The sequence below is a fragment of the Uloborus diversus genome, chromosome 2, assembly GCF_026930045.1.
Source record: "Uloborus diversus isolate 005 chromosome 2, Udiv.v.3.1, whole genome shotgun sequence".
Lineage (NCBI taxonomy): Eukaryota > Metazoa > Arthropoda > Arachnida > Araneae > Uloboridae > Uloborus > Uloborus diversus.
In genome coordinates, this window is record NC_072732.1 from 26,700,640 (window position 1) to 26,722,615 (window position 21,976).

The 21,976-nt window shown below is 36.0% G+C and overlaps 1 protein-coding gene across 1 annotated transcript in view; it reads right to left on the reverse strand.

Moving 5' to 3' along the window:
• LOC129216927 (methanethiol oxidase-like) overlaps positions 1-21,976 on the reverse strand; it is a 62,026-nt gene that overhangs the window by 37,429 nt on the left and 2,621 nt on the right. Inside the window, exons 2-4 of the mRNA XM_054851144.1 lie at positions 13,175-13,350; positions 10,955-11,137; positions 1,991-2,111 (exon numbers count right to left, since the gene is read on the reverse strand). Coding sequence (XP_054707119.1) covers positions 1,991-2,111; positions 10,955-11,137; positions 13,175-13,350 — 480 coding nt within the window. The remainder of the gene's footprint in view (positions 1-1,990; positions 2,112-10,954; positions 11,138-13,174; positions 13,351-21,976) is intronic.

The window sequence follows — 21,976 nt, forward strand, 5'->3', positions numbered from 1 at the left end:
TACTAAAATCGGTTTCCATGGGGAAAATATCTGAGCCTCCCCCCCCCCCTCTTAAAGTTTTGCAAATGGGCGCCCATACTCTTAAAGACAGAACTACATGCAATATAGTGACAGCCCGATTGTCACTTACATCCAGAGACTGCAGTTTCGTCCTTGTTATGAACTCATTAGTCTGTAATTTTGACTAATAATAAAGCTGAAAGTCTGCATGTCTCCTACGCGCATAACGCGTAGACCGTTCTGCCAATTTTCATGAAATTTGGCACAAAATTAGTTCGTAGGATAGGCTGGAGCGCCTCGAAGCGATTTTCCGAAAAAATTCGACTTCGTACTTTTTCTATTCCAATTTTAAGCACATTTAACCAAGCAAATCATCATAACATGGACGAGTAAATTACCATAACATGGACAAGCAAATGAACATAGCATATTAGCGAGAAATTCATCATTCATTATTTGTAAATATACAGGCGAACCAAATGACCTTTTAATTTTCTACTACGGGCAAAGCCGTGCGGGTACCACTTGTAATAAAAAAAACCGAGCTGGAGGCAGATGTCATCTCATTGAAGCTGAGAGCGCCAACAAACTGGTAGAGACTCCTTTCAGATTGATGAGTCCATAAGAAGGACGAAACTGCAATCTCTGGTTGCGATAACCGAGCGGCCGGTATATAACATGTAGATTTGCAATAGGTTTCATGCAACTTCACTGCGACGTCGCTATAGTCATTAATATGTGACCGATCAGTTTGTGACATAGAAAAGACGTCGCGGGAAATATCTGACTGTTACGTGACTTTCACATAAGGATTCCATCTTAGTTACTAGCCGCCTGCCCTTTCTAGTGGCCAGAGAAGTCTAACTGTGACAGGAAGGTCAGGTTCGAATGCCCGACTTTCTCTTTCCTGTCCATTTCCTTTCTTTGTCTGTATGCGTTGTTATGCTGTGAATGGTTGCCTACCCTATAAACGGATCCTCATGGCATGTGTGTACTGCAGGAGGCGGACCTCACACCAAATTACGTTACAGTTGAAAAAGTGATCAACGCACCCCAAATTGCCAGCTTAAGGGCAGTTCACTTATCGGCCATCCGTCCCGTCCATCCCGTTTTTTGACGCGACGGACTGCGGACGAAAACAGGGTAGCATTCACATACGGTCGCCGCACATCAATCACGTGGCTGAACTCACCCACCAGGGAAAATAGCGCGCTGCTTGGCGGGAACCAATGAAATGCTGTTCTACTTTTGACGGAAGTCAGATATCAAGGTTCTTCTGATCGAAACCGGTCCCGTCCATGACGGCTTGCTGTCATGGCAACCAGCAAAGAAAACCTGTTTCGGGAGGAAAGAAACGCGATGGACGAAACGGACGGCCGATATGTGAACAGGCTGGTATACGACGACAACAACATCTTACTTACTGCGCTATTAGGAGAATGATTACCATGCTGATAAATTGTTCTCGTCAGCCAAGCACTAAAAGGCTTTTCACCTCTAAAAATATTTTACACAAGAGTAATTAATGTAATTGACTTTTTTTTTTTTTTTAAGTCACTGCGTGTAGTACCCTGACAAAAAGACAGAAGTGTTGATGAGAAACAACAATTATTTAAGTAAGATAAATAAATACCTTTGTGCTGAACAGTAAAGCAAGAAAAAACAACGTCAAAAAAGCACAAATTGCCAGTTACAGCAGACACGTGTTTCGGCGTTACAGGGAGCGCCTTTTTCAACGCAAAAAGTAATGATCCTATGGATGAAAAGACATCCGACAAAAGTCGGATCGGTCAAAGACATTGTCGGATGTCTTTTCATCCATAAGCTCATTACTTTTTGCATTGAAAAGGCGCTCCCTGTAACGCCGAAACACGTGTCTGCTGTAAGTAGCAATTTGTGCTCTTTTGACGTTGTTTTTTCTTACTTTAATTATTTAAGTGTTTTTTGTTAGTTGGTTGAAATAAAAATAGAAGGATTTTTTTTCTCATACTTTTGCCATTGCCGTCGGCATCTCCCATACAACTTATCATGATGTTCCCACTAGGTAGGCAATGAACAGTATGAGGAGCTCCAACTGCAGCCTTTTCATGAAGAACACTGGGCTCAATGACCTAAAATAATGCATTCAAACAAAATAAGAATACAGTAAAACCTCTCAATAAGGGACACTAAGGGGACCGGAAATTTTGTCCCTTAAATAGAGGTGTCCTTTCTTCGGAGGTGGACGAATTGGTGCATGCAATATATTAACTCAGTATAATTTCGTACTGTATTAGTATTTGAGATAAAATGATAAAAATGATTTAGAAATTGAATGAACTTTAAACGTAATTAAAATTCAAATACAATTATTATAATAATTAAAATTTAATAAAAAAAATTGGTATGCTATGGTTTTGTAACATAGAGGAATTATTTTGAATTCCATGACTGAACATGAATGTATATGAACTTGTTCGAGTTCATAGAATTTAAAATTTAATATGATATAAATTTCAATCAGTGTCTACATTTCACGTTTTTTACACGAAGCTATTCATGAGCCGTTGATTATCCTATGGCTGTTAGCCTAATTGAAATAAATACTAAGTGGAGAAAACATGCATGCAAATTTTGGCAAGAATTTTACAACAGTCATATTTGTACACGTTATAGTCAAACTTTCATCAGTTGAACTTTAGATTCTTAAATTCCAGTAAATTCAATACTTTGTATGATACATTTATACGTTAATTGTTGGTAAGTTTTCTCTGTAACTGTCCCTTAAATAGAGTGTCCCTTATTCAGAGGCAAATACATGGAGGTCCCAATTCAAAGGGACTGGGACCAGAAAAAATGTCCCTTAAACAGAGGTGTCCCTTATTTGGAGGTGTCCCTTACAGCAGGTACTACTGTACTTTCAAAGAACTAACTGCATAAAGGTATACAGGGTGTATCAGTACAGCTCTTACAGACTTTCAGGGCAGATACAGTACACCTAGACGATCAGAAATCACATAGCAATGTGCGTTTTCTTGACGCGATAGTGACGGCACAAAACACAAGAAAGACAGGACAAATAAGAGGATAAAACATGTTTATTATTTTTAATACAGCAAACATGCTGATAAGTTTTTGTCTGGTGTACACGATAGATGTCGTTTCGTAAACCGAAGCATCAGATGACGGTGCATGCGCACACGCGGTTTTCGTTGCCGCGCTCGCTTTGACGTTCGATCTTCATTGCGCCGGAAATGTGAGGCATGCATCACTGCCCGGGGTTGTAATTTCGAACACCTATCTTGATGACGATCGTTGGCTCCTTCATGTACTTTTGTTCATAGTTTTTTGCTGTACTAAGGATAAAAAAACATGTTTTTTCGCTTATTCCTGTCTTGTCTTTTTAGTGATTTGTGTCGTCACTACCGCGCCAGGAAAACGTTTCCGACCATGCATTGCTATGTGCAGTGGCGCACACAAGGGAGGGGTCCAGGGGGTCCGGACCCCCTGGTCTTGCTTTTTTACCGATTGATTATGATTCTATAGATTTTGTACGTAGAAAAATTTCAAACAAAGGTAACAATACTTTCAGTTGTTATAAGTGAAATAATAAAATCCTCACGTTAAAAGATTTTTTCAAATGTTGTGCACTTTTTCTATAACGAATTGCTTGTAGCAGAATTGTGACTATAAATGAAAACACTGCAATAACCATGTTTTGAGTTTTGTAATTACAGAATAAAATGAGATTCAATGAACTTGAATCTATTTTTTAATTATAAGAAAAGTAAAAGCATAAATTATTTTGCTCTCTGGTTATTTATTTAAGTATATTTCATTAAACAATGCTAATTCAATGTCAATAGTTTATTTTTTACTGTTTTTCCTTCCCGGGAATCGATAAAATCAAGCCAATATGTTTGACGGCATATTGGGGTATGATAGGAGAATAAGGATTTTGACCTTGGACCCACCCCTTACAAAATTCCTGTGCGCGCCACTGGCTATGTGTTATTCCATCGTATAGGTGTACTCTATCTGCCCTGAAAGTCTAAACCAGGGTTTCCAATCCCGCGCCGAATTCAGTCCCGCGGGATTTCTGGATTGTAAGGAGCCAATACCGCGGGATTGACTTTATTTTTCTAAAAATAGAAAAAAAAAAATGTGCTTTTTAGGAAGGACTGCTCTTGTTACTCGAAATAGTAGTTTTTTGAATTCCTTACAGCAATTGTAGAGCATTACAAAGTTACATCCCAATTAGACATTATTGTTTTGTAGGCAAAAGTGTGTCCTTAAAAGTCCAATGCGACAACAAAGCATCGTTCGTATGTAGTGATTGCAATACCGGTATACCGGAATGCCGAATACCGGTATTTGGAGCTACTTTGCGATTTCCTAATACCGGTATTTGCTGGGTAAAATACCGGTATTTTCGGTATTAGCTCAAAATATAATTTGTAATAGTTTGTAATTAAAGAGTTTTAAATTTTAATAATTGGATATCTACTGTTATTGAGCAATCACGATTGCTTATTGTTCTCACTTGACTATTTTGATGTTACGCTGATTTTATTTTCCCGCCAGCACCCTCTGCAGCATCACCGTCGACCGGCCGCCTCACGATGCTGCACCTCTTGCGAAAACAGTGTCCTGGTTGCGTCCATATCCTGCACACACACGCATACATACACACACCTATACACACATACACACACACACACGCCTACACACACACCAGGGGTGATTGTGTTCCGGTATTTTACCGAATTTCCGGTATTTACGGACGTATTTCCGGTATTTTTATGTCCGAAAATACCGGAATTATGTTTTTTTTTGTTATGCTTTTATCTCCCTACCTCCGCAATTTTTTAAAAATTATATAATACTCATCAAATATACCTGCAAGAGCCTTAAGATGGACACCTATCCCTTAAGATGGACAAATGTCAAGATAATTTTGTATAACACCAGCTCAAAAGTAACTTTGTAACCCATTAAAATTTTAATCAAATGTACACACACTATTTTGACACCGACAATTGAACTATTAAATACTATGGCATAGGTGCACAAGTAATAGGGGCCAAAGATTACCCCCCCCCCCGTTCTAGCTTTGAAACTTTCAGGTATTTTTTGATGAACCCACAATCACCCCTGACACACACACACCTACACACCTACACACCTACACATAAACACACTCCTACACACACACTCATACCTGCACACAGACACAAACACACATGCCTACATACACACACACACGAACGCATACACGCACATGCGCGTACACAACACTCACACACATGCATACATACACTCACATACACACGCATCCACACACATGCGCCTACACAAACACACGCGTATACACACGCTCGTGATTGCGAAAAACATAATTTGAATTCAAGATGCCAAAAATTCAAATTAATATAATTTTTTTTAGATGTTAATTTCTTTTTCACAGGCACAGTACCAAAATAGATCTATTGAAGTAAAAATTTGGCTTCAAAAGCACGAATTTATGGAAAATCGATGAATAAGTAGCAGAAAGATTGTATAATGATACTTTCATCACTTAGATGGTGTGATGAATCGTACTTATGTGAGTTGATGCGAAACACGTTTTTAAATCTCCGTTTTTTACAACCCCTATTATACAAATTAATTTTAAATGTATAAAAGTATTGGAATTTAAATTTTGCGCCATGAGAAGTTCATTCCAACAATCAATTGCAACTATTCTTTATGATATTTTTTAAAAAATATATTTGTTTCGACTGCACTGAATTTAGAGAAAAAATTTTCTTGTTAGGATAACAAACAGTAATTTGTTGTAATCGGTATTAGCGTGCTGTTCTGTCTAGCTACTCAGTTTTTACAGTAAGCGAGGTAATATTTATAATGCCTTAAACATTTGCAAAGAAAAAAGGCATAATCAGTTGGAACATATTTTCATATAATTACATAATTGCAAAGAATTTCGAAAAGAAAGCGAAAAAAAAAAAAAAGATATTAACAAGATCAAATTCATTGTAAATTTCTAACCAAAAGGTTAATAAAAAGCAAACACAAACCTATTCTGACCAAGAGGAAATCGCGGAGGATGTTAATCCAGAAAAAGAAGAAAAAATTAATTTGAATTTTGACATCTTGAATTCAAATTATGTTTTTCGCAATCACGAGTGTGTATGTAGTCGTGTGTGTTCGTGTGTGGGGGGTATGTGTGTGTGTAGGCATGTGTGTGTGTAGGCATGTGTGTTTGTGTCTGTGTGCTGGCATAAGTGTGTGGGTAGTTGTGTGTATGAATTTGTGTGTGTGGGGGGATATGTGTATGTGTGTGTAGGCAGATGTGTTTGTGTCTGTATGTATGCGTGTGTGTATGAGTAGTTGTGTGTATGTTTTTGTGTGTGTGTATGTGTAGGTGTCTGTACGTATGCGTGTGTGTAGGTGTATGTGTGTGTGTGTGTGTAGTTGTGTATGTATGCGCGTGTGTGTAGGACATGGATGCACCCTGGAGACAGCTTTCGCTATAGGAGCAGCATCGTGAGGAGCCGATCGACGGTGATGGTGCGGAGGGTGGCGGTGGGAAAATAAAATGATAGCACGACAAAAACAGTCAAATGAAAGCAATAAGCAATCGTGATTGCTCAAAAAACTGTCGCTCGACAAACATTTACAATTAGCTATGATTAATAACGACGAAAAAGCTACCCACAATACAAAAGAAACACTAACATTCACAAAAGTGATTTTTTTTCAAAACCAACAAGTTAAAGACCAAATTATTTTAAGAGGAAGAACTTTCAGGCAACTACAGGAGGTCGACGAGCATTTTTAGAGTACCATCGGCCTGCGTAAATTCAGAAAGAATATATTCAACTGAAGGAAGTTTGTTCACTACAATGATTCTAGGCTTAGTGAAAATTAGCATGGAGTTTTTCGCTATTATTGATTTTTTGTTATGATATTTGTTCCTTTGTTTTATATTTGTTCACAACAAGTAAATAATGCACTTTTTAAACGAAATAATGAAATATGGCAGCGAAACATTACGTTTTTGAATGTTTCCTGGGAAATTTCAAATACCCGGTATTTCGGTATAACGTTAAAAAAAATACCGGTATTGCATTTTTGGTAAAGTATTGCAATCCCTACTTGTAAAGAATATGAATAAGGATTTTTGATTTAAAAAAATAATGCATTTGATAAAAACACGTGGTGTGTGGCTCCACTGCAATTGGTTTTCCTAAAATTTAATAATGGGGTGGTTTCCTTCAGTCAAAAGTACTACTTTTAGTCATTGAAACGGATAGAATGAGCAAAAAAAAAAAATTACATGGACCCAGAAAATACTTTTATTTTCCCAACAGTTTTTTTTAAACTAATTTTTTTAAAAGGGCCGATTTTTCAAACAAGGCGTGGTCTCTATGACGTCACGAATGATGCAATTTGCCGCATCTTTCCACTACGTTTCCACGTTATGATAATCAAGCAGCGAATTAAAATTGCGCTCTGCGCTTGTTATCAACCATATCGTTGCCAATACACGTGCATAAAGATGCGAATTAAATATTTTGTTCTGTGAATGGCAACCTTGAATGGCATTGCATCATTTGTGATGTCACACGACAGAAGTGTAAACAACGAAAGCGCTCCGATTGAAGTAATTTTTTAAAAATATTATACTTAAATAAATTATTTAAAAAATGGTCAGGTTCTATGTTTTTAAGCATCTCTTTCAGAAAAAAATACTTTTAAAATTTTAGAAACGATCCCATTCTGGAGTTTTCTTTGTTTTCTAAAAAAATAAAAAAAAAAAGACGAAGAAGAAAGTCGACCATTTTATTGATTTTTTTTAAAAATCAGAAAATGGACATTAACTTCATCTCCTTCTGAAATACATTTTTCTTTTTCATGATGGGTTTTGCTCAAGAACTGCAAATTTGGGACAAAACGATGTCTGTTGGATATGTGCATTGCTGTATCCAATTTAACTTGCATTGGTTATACCTTTGTTGCTTTCTAACGTTGGTCATTTTCAGGGCCTGATTACCTAAAAGGCTCAGGAAGCTTGAGCTTCCTCTCGGAACTGACAGGGGGCCCAAAAATAACTTTAAAATTTCAGTTTTTGCTTTCGAATGTATTTTTAAAAGTATTCAAACATTAGAACTCGCAAAGTAAAAATTTCTTAGGAATTTTAAAAAGTGGGAACACAGTTCATAAAATGTAGTAGCAAGCAATTTCCAACTGTGAAATTTACCCCCAACGAGCTACAATATACTTTTATCACACTTGATAATTTTTATGAAGTGATAAATCTGAAACAACTACTAAGCACCTTTATCTGCTGCGAATGGGAGTACAAAAATGTGACACGTTCAAAAATTCCCTATGTTTGTGGGGCGGGGGGGGGGGGGGGGGGAGAATAAACTTTTATTGGAAGTCTGCTTGCCGTTTTTGGCAATGATACATATAGCATTAGTGAGTTTTATTTTAATGTGCGTAGAAGTTTTAGAAAATATGTACTGAAAACAAAAGGTGGGGCCCTAAAATGAGATTTAGCTTCAGAGGTTAATCGGGTCCTGGTCATTGTATCAGTGAACTTGATTCATTGCAACAAGGGGTAGATACTGCTTGATTGCACCATTTCACCAAGTCGCAGTCTCAGTAAAAGTAAGAGGAATTCAAAAACATGAGTAGCTTCACTTACTTGCTTTGTCATGCGAGTCATCCTGTGTTTCATACAAGTTTCTGTCGCCCCTTTTAAACATGTGCCAAATATATAAATAACTAGCTGTACCCGACGCGCGTTGCTACGCCAACAAAAAAATACATCATTATACTGATTTTCATGACAATCGGTTGAACGGGGCAGAAGTTGCTACTCTGCAGTGCCACCTGGTGGCGAGTGGCTTCAATGAGCATATTATGCACCTTCTCCGTTTAAAAATACATATATACAGCAATTTTCATAATAATCGGTCCAGGTATCAAGTGAAGCCGTGACTATACTCAAATTTTGTACTCACGCAGTTTGCAAGATCAATCAATCGCTAAAAATATCAAATAGAAAAAGTTTTAAATCCCCCCGTTGCATGAAAAGCCATAAAAACAATAAAGAAAGAATTTATTTGTTCAAACTCAAGAAAAATGGCAACAGCGAACTTCTTATCAATGAGATCTTTCCCGCGAATTAATTTCTGCAGCCGATAATTTTATTCGTATTTATCCAATGGATTGTGACTTAAATTGGAATAAAAAAGGAACTATCGATCGTATTTTTTTCGAACTGGTCTATAAATATTCCCAGTACCAAAAATAACAAACGGTGAAAGTTTCAGCCAAATCTGTCGGGCAGTTTTTGAGTTCATGGATGATTCACAGACACAAACATTTTCATTTATATATATATATATATATATATATATATATATAGATGTGAGATTTTTCATTGCTTGCTTCTTTGGAGTGCACATTTTATAACTTAAAGATTTTGAGTGCATTACTAAAGCTTACAGAAGTGCTCGAACATTGCATTTAGACTACTCCAGCGGGTTTCGGAACGTGAAATACACTTTCTCTATTTTTTCTAAAGCGTAATTTACTGGACTTTGAGTTTTAGTGATGGTTTTCGAAAATGCTTACAAGTTTTAAGCATTGTCTTACTTGCTGAACGAATGAAAACTGAAACCTCGAATGAGAATACCAATGCATTCTCAGAAAAATATTCCCTATTTTTATTGTGTTCTTAAATTGGAAATCCATAGTTGGTCAAACGAGACACAGTTTTTCTTGCTCTTCTTGCAGATATACGAGGAGGAACTTTGACTTCAGATGGTGATTGTGAAAATAGTCGTTTTATGAGCCGCAAAAGCTGTAAAACGTTTGAAGAAAAAATAAATTGCGGGATTGAGAGCAAAATACCACGAGATCAGTCCCGTTAAATATCCTGTGGGATCCCGCAGGATTCTGGATCGGGATTTCGGGATTGGGAACCCTATTGTAAACGCTGTACTGTTACACCCTGTATACATTAGACTATATACAAAGTTTAAAAAGAGTAGTTTAAAAGTCAATTTATGAACCAGCTATTAAATTCCTTCTGCCACCTTTTCATTTTCCGGCATTTCTCTTTTCTCCGTTTCTGTATCATAACGGTGTCTTCCAATTTTACCCAATTTCTGTTTCACTTACAAAAAATACTAACCAATCTAGTGTCATCACGTCTGACTTAAATCCAGTTTGACCTGAGAAGAAGGACGGGCATTTGTTGCTATCTCACTGCAGGTTGATTGACATATTGACAAGTTAATCTTAAGGCCGAAGATGATTTAGTTCACAACTTGTGCAGATTGTATTTTCAATCACCATGATTCCAAGTCAACTGATTCCGTTTATAGAGTTTTTTTAGTCAATAGAGTTTTTAGAACAGTTATTTCATTTTGTCAACAAATTAAGCAACCTTTTTTAACTGAAACATTTTCAAATAAGCATACTTAAATTATCAGACGGCAAAAAACATCGTCGCGGCTAAATTAAGCATTATGGATGTTAAAAACATTCAGAAGCACACACTACACTCCAGGCTCCCCGTACCTATCCCTACTCATGGTTCAACCAGTTGGAAGGCGCCCTAAAAACAGCTTTGTTTATTGATCCAGACCAGAAGCCAAGGAATCCTTAATCCAGCATTCCCTGATATGTCGAAAAGGAACTTCGAGAACTTTGTGACCACGGCAGATTTGACGTGCACCAGCCACCTTTACAAGTTCAGAGAGTATTTGACCGGCTGGCAAAGAGCTCAGGACCCTCCTCCTCCGAGTTCAACGTCTTACCGATCAGAACACGACATCAACGAAAGGCTTCACACTAAAAGGGGGGGGGGTGAGGGAGAGAAAAGGCCACCGCAGCCGTCTCAAAAGCACACATGAAAAAATATTTTTTTCAGTAATATTAACAATGAAACAAATACCTTGAAGATACGAGGCTGTTTGGGATCCGATGTTGTGTCAACTATGTATATCCGGTCCGAATTGAGACCAGGCACTACGAGCTTGTCCCGCCGTACGGTGCAAATTTTGCAACTGCTGCAAGCGTTCCAACCCATATGGTGGAGCTCATCACCCACATTCGGCATTTCTAACTTGTGTATAATCTGTAAAAAATGGAAAAACAAAGGCCGTGAACGCGTTACTTGGGTCATTCTTGTAGCCATTTAAAGCTTTATAAAAAAAATAGATACGACACACGTGAAATTCAGGTGTTTCAAAACTTATGGGATAAATTTTAAGGGGCAATAGAAAATATCTAAACAAGCTAGAACAATATTCGAACATATGGTACTAACGCAATGTTGACGCGTTAAATGCGCACAAAACCAGAAGCTGACTCACACGAAAAAGATCAAAGTTATTACATAAATTTTTTTATTTTTATTTCAGAGCATTTTAGTTTTCAAGAATGGATTGAAGCAATCATTGGAATTTGCTGTCTGCAATGACAATGCACCGATCAGCTCTACAACGAGCCATTCTGACCAGAAGCGTACACGCGGGGGGGGGGGGGCCTGTTGGCCCGAGCCCGAGCCTGAAGGGGGCCATTACTTTTAAAAATAGGCGGGAAGTATAGGGGTGAACAATATAGAGGGGGGCCCGAAAAAGTCATTTGTGACGGTCTCCAAAATTTTTGTGCACGCCCCTGATTCTGACAAGATGCTACTGACCGTTGCAACCAGGCCCGTCATTTAGAGTTCTTACAGGGTAGGGACAGTGCAATTCATAATCAATGCAAAATTTTATCACAAAACAGCGTAGTACAAGCGTACTTACGCGAAAAAACATTAATTTTTCAAACCTGGGGACGATGGGAGCGGGTATTTGACACATCTGATCTTTTTAAATAATGAGCCTAGTTGCGACTCATATAATTGATCTAAAGGTAGGCTTGCCACATTTCTGAAATGTTCAACTGGGACACAGGAATGCTCCCCCTCATCCATAATGGCAGGTATTTTAAATGGCTGGTTTTAGAGTGTTTTACTGGGTAGTTCATTCTCAATGCTATGAATAAATGGTTACCAATTAAACCTAAACCAGGGGTAATAAAAATGACACAAGCGGAAACATTTCAACATTTTATTTCTTACATACCTATATTTATAACTTACTTAAGTAAGAATAAACTCTTTGTATGAGGAATAAAAATTTGAACAATATTTATATGTACTTTTGTTGGCTAGAATTTTTTGGAAAGATTTTTTTAATTTTAATCTTGTTGCAAAAATCTTCACTTAACTCGGAAACTAATCCGAGGTTAATTTTACAAGTAAAGGTTACAAATGACGTAGTAAATTACCCTTCACAGTTAATTATTTTTAGACTTTTTTGGTCATCTATAACCAAATTTATCTTTTACCGGGATGAAAAGTGAACCGGCCGGGACAGCGGGATTTTGTCTGAGAACCGGTCCGTCTGACAAGCGTAGCTATAGGCCACAACTTTTAACAACCGCATCAAACCTCTCTTTAAAACTAAAATGTCATGTAAAATCGTTTTTTTTTTGAGCAATCACGATTGCTTATTGTTCTCATTTGACAGTCCTTGACGTTGGGATTATTTTTCAGCTTGGACCAGCAGCACCACCGCCCACCGGCGCGGCGGCGGCACGGCTGCTCTGTTCCTGACCACTGTCCCCCGGAATCCACTTCTGCTGGGTGGTGGCGTCCATATCCTTCACACGCATGCTCATACACACTCGCCAACGCGTGAGCGCCTTTACACACATACACAGGCCTACGTGCACACACACAACTATACACACATAACCACCCAGGAGGAGGGACATGCTTGGGGGGGAGCCATTTCTAGAAACAATAACTCTAATGAGTAGGGTCTTGTCGCAACTCGTGATTGCGAAAAACATAATTTGGATTCAAAGTTTCAGAATTCAAATTAGATTTTTTTTTTTTTTTTTTTGGGTATTGAAATTGTCACTTGGCTAGCATCCGTCAGTTTTTGGATTTGAGCTAGCATTTTATTTATGTGTGACCATATATATGTTCCGGAACGATTCTTTCCTTGCTTGTTTAGATGTTTTGTATTATCTCTAAAATTTTTACCCGTAAGTTTTGAAACGCTCTACATTTTGTATCCCAGGATTTTAAAGTAACATTCCAGTTCTTTGTGTCTCTTACCTTAGAAAATGTCTCCGATTCAGGATCCAGATCCACTGTGGCCAAGAAGTCTGGTTGATTGGTAGATTTCCATTTGGCAGAAACACACGTGACGTACGCCAATTTTTCCCTGGGGCCATTTTTCATTGCTTCCAAAGGGCTGTTGTAGCCAATGTGACATTTCCTTTCCCCGGTGTCTAAAAAAGGAGACATATATATCTTGAATTCGTTTCAGTATTACTATAGAAGCACAGATATAATGGGCAAATATCTTTTTAAAATGATGTCATTTTTACGTCAGTACGAAATAAAAGTATTAAAATAAGGCGTGAAACTTTACAGAGGTGTCCGTAGTGCGTATCTCAAAATACTGTGTAAACATACTGTGCTAAACAACTGCAAAGTGATATACCATACTATATATTGCCGCAAACCGTTGCCTATGGGTCCGCCCCGTGGAGGCAAGTCTATATCTCTACACCATACTGAGTACTGACCCTTAAAAGTCCATTTGGCTTTAATTGTTTGTTTATTTATTCTTAAATATTGTGCTTATTACTTTTAAATCGCTGGTATTCGTAAAAAACCAAACATCATTCGAAATTTGAATTTTTTCCTCACAGTATCGGTAAATTAGTTTGAAATGTCTCTAAATAAGTTAATTTTTTCCATTCTAAAGATGCCGTTTGCAAAGAATTCCGTGAAACTCTTATTATTTCTTGAAATGGAAACTGCTGCAAAATAATGTTCAGTATTCAACAAGCTTTTGTTCAAGGTGGTTTCTGACTTCAAAAGGAACCCTTTACAAAAATCTCAATCGCAGAAACTGATCTTTTGTAAAAATCGTAATCCATCAAATAAGAAACCTCACAAAAATTTTGGCATTAAAAAAGTCTTCTGAAATAGTTTTTTTTTAAATGTCGGTTGGGTGACGTGGGGATAAGAAGTCTTTGGTCCCGGTATTCGCTGGTATTCGTAAAAAACCGCATAAACACCATTCAAAATTTGAATTTTTCTTCCCACAGTAGCGGTAAATTGGTTTGAAATATCTCTAAATTATCTCCCCCCCCCCCATTTATTTGTTTGCATAGTAAAGTGCTTGATAAAACGCTATGAAGAAAGGAATCGGACCGAAAACAAGGCAAGAAAAGGTCAACCGGCAAAGTTGACAAAGCGTGATCGGAGATGGAAAGTTAAAAAATGTATGAAAAATACACATTTGAGTACTGTAAAAGTTTCTACAGAATTAAATGCAACATTTTACATTTATTTTTCACCTAAAATTTTTCGCCCAAGTTCTCTGATTAGCTGGATTAAATGGGACCTCTTCCCGCGGAAATTTTCTTGATCGTGTGAAAAACAGAAAGCTTACGCTTTTCGTCGCAAAATCAATGATAAATAAGCTCAAAAGTTTTGGAATTGCGTCTTACTTACAGATAGAAATGAATTTAACATTTTTGGTTAAATTGTTGTATAATTGTAAATAGAAGAAAAAATTAAGAACATAATCTTAAGGCTGCTCTTCAGTGGGGAAGAAAACGATCTCGCTTGAAAATGGGCTTTTTCTTTAAACGAAAGCAATGTTCATCAGTGAAGTGATTGACACTTCAACAACCAATAGAACGAGCGGTGGCCGATGAAAGTATGGATCATGTGACCTGTCACATTTTGCAGGGGGACAGACCGGACGCTCCCCTGCTGTGCAGAGTAGTCGAAGGAGGTAATAGCTGACGGCGAAATGAAACCGCAGCTTTTTACAGACCCTTCCAAGGAAATTCTAGTTCTTTCCCTCTTGAGTCTTGACTACATAGGTAAAAGAAAAATTACTCAGTGTAAAAGGCGCGGCATTTTGCAATCCCGCTTGTGATATTAATTTATTTGCATTCGCACTAAAATTAATTTTTGAAACGAAGATTTTTTTCCCCATTAATACGGTTCCTGATCTCATCTAGGAAAAATTAACGAATGAATGAATATTTGCAATAAATAAATTTATAAATTCGTTTTATTTTTAGAAAAATGTTCGTTATTGAAAATTGATAATATCAAAAAAGGAAGGAAAAAAAAAGATAGCCTACATGACCACACTGAATTTTAACGAAATGAACTCCAAATTCTAACAAAAAAATATTATTTAAAAATGGATGATCCTACTTAATAAATCTGAAAAATCGAGTGCCGAATAAAAGTGGGGACTAACTAGTTATCGGTTGGCGAAATTCTTTCACTTCCTCTGCCTGTTTGCCACTCTCCCCAACCCCATCCGAGTTAGCAGAAAACATTCTTAAAAATGAAACTAGATCCTCTTTGCATAGTTAATACTTGATTGTACAATAAACATTAATGCCACTAATTACTTACATTAACCTTTATTTGAACTGATAATATTTATATTTTAGTGCTAAATTAAATACTACTTTGTTGGTTAGTTATGTTTTACAAATGTAGTGGCGACTAGAAAAAAATGTGGCTACTATAAATGCCTTTTCTCACCACTGGTGACCAGAAAATTCCCCTAATCTTTATCTTTGAATCCTTTTCTTTTTGAAAAAATATTTATTTATTTATCTAAGTACTATATGCAGATGAGAAGGCTACGATAGCATTTCTCAAGGGGTTGTTATGGTGAAAGTTCTTTCGAATTGAGCATAACAACGGCAAAGTCGCGGACGGCTACGGATAAGGATTTCCTGAATTTGAAAAATTAAAGATTTTTCTCTGATCTTTGTATACAAGGGTGCTCACCCTGCTCCAAGCTCAAAGGCAAAAATCACTCCTTCCCCCACTCTCAATGTTTGTAAACTATCTTGCGCTGAAATTTTGCAATAAAACTAAACCTAGCACTTTTAGAGTCTCAGATTCCCAGTTACTAAATTCGGCAAAATACATGAGGTATTACATGCATTATATGACCAAAAGTATTGGGACACTTTCAAAAATTCACAATTTTACGGATTTCTCAAAAAATAAAAGACCAATTGCTCTCTGCTCTGTAATTTTTTTCTCGTGAAAAGTATACTCCAGACGTCAAATCCAATAACAATTAAGTCTGATATTCATTTAGGGGACCAGCAACAAATAATCTGTTCTTATCATGAATCACTCTATAACGATGGCAGGAAAGTGTTGCCAGTTTGCTAACAATTCCTTACCATTCGTCGCCTATCCTAGAATTATAGAAATTCGGCTCATTAGATTGCTGATAACTTTTGTAAAATTTAAAGAAATTGCGGTGGAATTTTTTTCATGGATTGTAGGATGTATCTGAGCTTTGAATTATGAACGTTATAAATTGCTATCTTTCGTGTCTGCGCAGTGAAAAATTAATAGCTTTAACTGTTCATATTTCAACAAATTTTCAATATTTTAACTTCAAATTTTATTATTATGTTTCTCTAAAATGCTGTCAAATATTTTAAAAGTTTAGTAACGTTTGACGAAATACTCTGCGTAATATAAGGCGAAAACCTTCAAAAAAATTTTGCATTTTTGAAAGAAATGCTTATATTTCCATAGGTATAAGAGATACTTTCACAAAAATATAAAAATAAGTTTTTGATAGATTTTTAACTCATTTCTGAAAATTATAGCTTATTCCCAGCAATTTGCAATGAAAAATTATCAAAAAACTTTTTTACTCAATTTGTTGTGGGTCCCCTAAATGAATAGCAGACTTAATTTTTATTGGAAAATGACAACTAGAGTATACATTTTATGCGAAACAAATTATAGAGCAGTTGGTCTATTATTTCTCGAGAAATCCCTAAACATGTGAATTTTTGAAAGTGTCCCAATGCTTTTGGTCATATAGTGTATATAGTGCTTCTACTTCAACACATTGAGTTTTTATTAAAATTTTCTAATGAGTCTTGTTGGTGTCTGATCCTCGTTAGTTGTCATAATAAATATTAAGGGTTGTCCTTTTTCTCAGAAGGCACGAAAATATTACCTACATGTATATCTGCCTGAAAAAAAAAAAAAAAAAAAATCTCGAAATACTTAGATGAAAAAAATCTCAACGCCTCGCTCTGCCAGATTTTAAAGTTTTTATCGCTCTGCCTCGTTTTCATGCATCTTGCATTTAATGAATCAATAATAAAAAATAAAAAAAAAGGCAAGAAACAGATTTGCAGGAAATACATAAAGTTGAAACAAAAATGAAAATGAACAGCTTACATTTAGGAAAGCAATTATAGGTACAAGTAAGGGTTCACAATTAAAAAAAAAAAAACAAGACAAACTTTTTCTTTTAAGTTCTGTGTTACGCACTTCTGTGCCGAAAAATTATCGTATCCTGTCTTCAGTCACAGAATAAAATGAATGTTCTAATCCAATGATTATCAAGTAATTTTCATTCGTATAGAACAAAAATCTTTTTTGAGATCCCACATTTTCTAGTCTATTGACTCCTAGTAATATGTAAATACAGCGAGAGAAAGGATTTAGCTTCTTGTTTAGGAGAGGGAACCATTTCTATATTTAATTAACATGATCTTTATCGTAAGCATACTATTTACTCAGAAATACTCCCTATTTTCCCAAGCACTCTGTTTGGGGGCTATGCCTTTTAATTTTCTCGAAAATAAAAATGTTCAAAATGCACTTTTAGACGATCTCTGGTAGTATTTGGAAGTAAGTAAGAGGTCCTGTGATCTTCCACCAGCAAATTTTTGAACTTGAAACGCCAAAAACACAATTTCAGGTTCTTCAATTCTGTTAGGAAACGGGGAGTTCGGAAGCTTTCCCCGAAATTTTTCGAAATAGTCTAAAAACGCAGTCTTAGTGTGATGTTGGGGGGGAGGCAAAATTTTTAAAGTGTTATAAACATGATTGTAGGCCATCTTTATTAACGTTGGGGACATGCAGGTTTTTGAAATCCAAAAATGCAATTTTAGACGACTTTTTTTTTTTTTTTTTTATGGTCAAAGAAGGACTTTTCACAAACTCCCTTCCCGAAATTTTTTGAAATTAAAGCCATAAAAACGAAATTTAAGACGATCTTTAATGATGTTTTTTTAAGGGGGGGGGGTGCTTATGTGACCTGAAAACCTTTATGCCTGTAATTAATTTTTTCTACATTGTATTAAAATGTTGATCTAGCTTCTGAGAATGAAAATAGAAAACAGTGAAAACTTGTAACCCCCATTCTATATTGTTCACATTTTAGTTAGCTTTGTCGGCAACATAAGGCTGAAAACGTCATTAAAACTAATACATACAATGCTTAGTAATTCTACCACGGTGTGTTTTTTACATTAACTGAATCATATTAAATTGCTAATATATTTTTCATGATTTTCTATGTATTTAATGAGTATGTTGGTGTACGGAATGTTTTCCGCTATTGAATTTTCCACCTCCCAAACCTTCTAAAGAAATTTGACGAGTCTGGCTCTTAAAGACACAAATAATTTTCAAAAATGTTTGTTGAGCTGTGGAAAGCACTTTATGTGTGTACCATTTGTAGTAACATAAAACACATGTAAAACGATGCAACATACACAGTATCTGGAATACGATTTAATCTATATATAAAAATATTTTTCCACTGGAAGGGAAAAATGTCAACTTTTCGCATTCGACAGCATTGTAACAATGTTCATTATATTGTAAATAAACAATTTGACTCAGAAATATTCCTTTCAAATCTATTTCTTTTCAAACCACAAATTTGAAAAAAAGCAGATGTTGCGAATTTAACAGCTAATAGCACGCATCTACATGGATTCACTTTCAAAAGCACTTGATTCTTCACGAAAGCCTTAGGAAAAGAGGAAAGAAGAAAGGACGTCCAGCGGAGGTCATTGAGGGGAACTAATAAGAGGGTAATAAATCTTACACCCCATTAGCTTTTACCCCTCAAAAAGGGGAGGTAACTATTCTAGGGCGGGGCAAATGCAAAAAGTGAACGTATTTTGAAATTTTTTTCAATAGTTAGATCATGATATTTGTTTAAAAAATGGTCGCATTATTTCAAACAAGATCTCAAAAGAGAGCTGGAAATATTTTGCGTGTCAGGGCGTTCTTAAAATTTCGATAGCACGAGTTGCAGATGTTTTACAGAGCGAAATGTCCAACAGTACCTCGTTTTCGAAGAAATTCATTTTTTCTCGAATTTTAAAAAATCGGAGAATGGACACATCAAAAAAGTAAAAACTAAAAGAAACAGACATGGTCTTGAAAAATACTCAGAAAAAAAAACGGATCCGAAAACTTTACAGGAATTTGTAAAACAAGCTCCAACTTTCCCCCCCCCCCCGTAGGTTAACATTAGATCCGAATCTTTCAGACTCTCAGTGAAGAGCACCCTTAAGAACTTGTTGGAGCAGTTAATCAGGACGGTGAAGGTGTTCTTGTGTAAGGGTGCATATCAGTACCAGGGCTTGGTAGTTTGGAATTTTTTGATGACATAATGAATCATGCTGTTCATTTAAATATTTTTAAAACTAATTTTAAACTCTTAGCCGAAAATTTGGTTATTGGAAACAACTTTGTCCTTTATCAAGATAACGATAAGAAGCACACGGTTTTCAACGTTTGCGTCTAGTGCCTCAAAAATTGTCCTAAAGTTTAGAAAATACCCCTTCAATCTCCAGATTTGAACTTAATGTAACATATTTAGAGATATCTGGAGGCTAGATTACGAAAATACGGCTATGAAACGGAAATAAAGCTAGAAACAGTAAGACTCGAAGTGTGGTTGAACACTTTTTCAGAAATTACGCAAAAAAAGAAAGAAAAAAGAATGAAATCTATTCCCAGACGTTTAAAAGGTGTTGTTGATACTGCATGATATTCTACTAAATAATAACTTAATCAAAAGTTAGATTATTCAATAATATATAGACATTTTGAAAGTGCACGAAGACTTTTGTGAGATAAAATTTCCGGCCATTTTTGGTTTTTGATTTTTAAAAAAATAAGTTTTAATATTTTTAAAAAACATTTCATGTAGTTTTATTGAAAATTGATCATAAATCTTATAATTAAATACCTATTCCGAAATATTAGTTCTAACCAATAGATAGAGTCCCATTTCATTGAAAGTCGTAGGTGTACGAACAACTTTTGGGAGCCACTGTAAATATTTTTAATTTTTAAATTTGAATAAATGTTTTTGTGTCGCATGGTGGAGTACAGGGACAACGTTTTATCAACAGGATTTTTTTCAAATTATTTATTTATTTATTTATTTATTTTTTTGCAATTGTTTTAACGTAAAAGGAAAAATATAAGGGGCGACTTATAGGAGGGAAAATAAAAAGATAAAAAGAAAGGAAAAATATAAGTGTGCGACTTATCAATTTTCGATTTTTTTGGACCACCCTTATACACACACACACACACCGCAAGAGGATTGAAAGAAAAAAAAGGTTTAGATTGATAAATTAGCTCATCTGAACATGGAATATTACTAAGAATTATTTATTTTTTATTTTTTTCCCCGAAAATGTCCGTTATCATCTTCTTTATCTTTATCTTTACTAATAATAAAGCTGAAAGTCTCTCTGTCCGGACGTCTGGATGTCTGTGACGCGCATAGTGCCTAGACCGTTCGGCCGATTTTCATGAAATTTGGCACAAAGTTAGTTTGTAGCATGGGGGTGTGCACCTCGAAGCGATTTTTCGAAAATTCGATGCGGTTCTTTTTTTATTCCAATTTTAAGAAAAAAACTATCATAAATTACGAAATTATCATAATGTGGAACCGTAACATGGGCACAAGCCAATTGGCGAGATACGAAATTATCATAACGTGGAACTGTAACGTCGGTACAAGCCAATTGGCGAGAAAATTCACCATACATTATTTGTAAATATACAGGCAAACCAAAAGACCTTTAATTTTTCTATTACGGGCGAAGCCGTGCGGGTGCCACTAGTTATACATAAATGGCTACTTCTGTGTGTATGTGTGCCCGGGGTAATCTTCAAAACTACTGGACAGATTTCAACCATTTTTTCACCATAGATAGCTACATTATAAGGGAGCAACTTAGGCTATAATTTATTCCTAAAAAACTTAGTTCAAAAACCTTATTATGGAAAACAGTAAATGTCATGTAATTTCCCCATTAAATGATTAAATATAAAACCCATTGTTACGAAAATTCGTTGCCTTACAACAGCAATATTAAAAGTAATCATAATGAAAATTTGAATCAAGGCTTCTCTGGAGCAAACATGAGTTTAAAGTCATTTACTAAGGCCCCTATATATATACGAGCCGACGCATCAGCTGAAGATTAGCCATTTTGGATCGGAGCGCGTGTTTGAGAGGTTCTTTTCTAGTGAGTTATCGCGATTGGTGATTGTTCATTGTAAGCAATTATTAGCGGCACGTGAGTTGTTTATTAAATAAAATAATATTTTCTGCAAATTTGGCGAAATCCGAAACTTTGCTGTGGTAACCCTAGCAGCGCAACAATGAACAATGAAAAATCCGATCCAAAATGGCTAAACTTAAGCTGATGCGTCGGCCTATCTAATAGCGGCTCTAATTTAAACATTTGGAAACTCTATTTTTTGCACACTTAGGAAAACATGTACTGTCTGTCCACGGATTGTATGGAAAAACAAACATCCGTTTTATTACAGCCGGAAATGGACGAATCTATTATTTTTTACCGATGTCAGCTTTTGCAGACGCAGAGTCTCATTCAAATGAGCGGAATACGCGCATCAAATTTTTACTTTCCCCTCTTACTCACATAGATTCGTCTTATCTGGACGTTTGAAAATTCCATGCAATCCATGGTTTACTTAGTAGAGAGCTTTTTTTTTTTCTTTTTGTGCGTGTGTACTATTTAATTTAGTGATCGT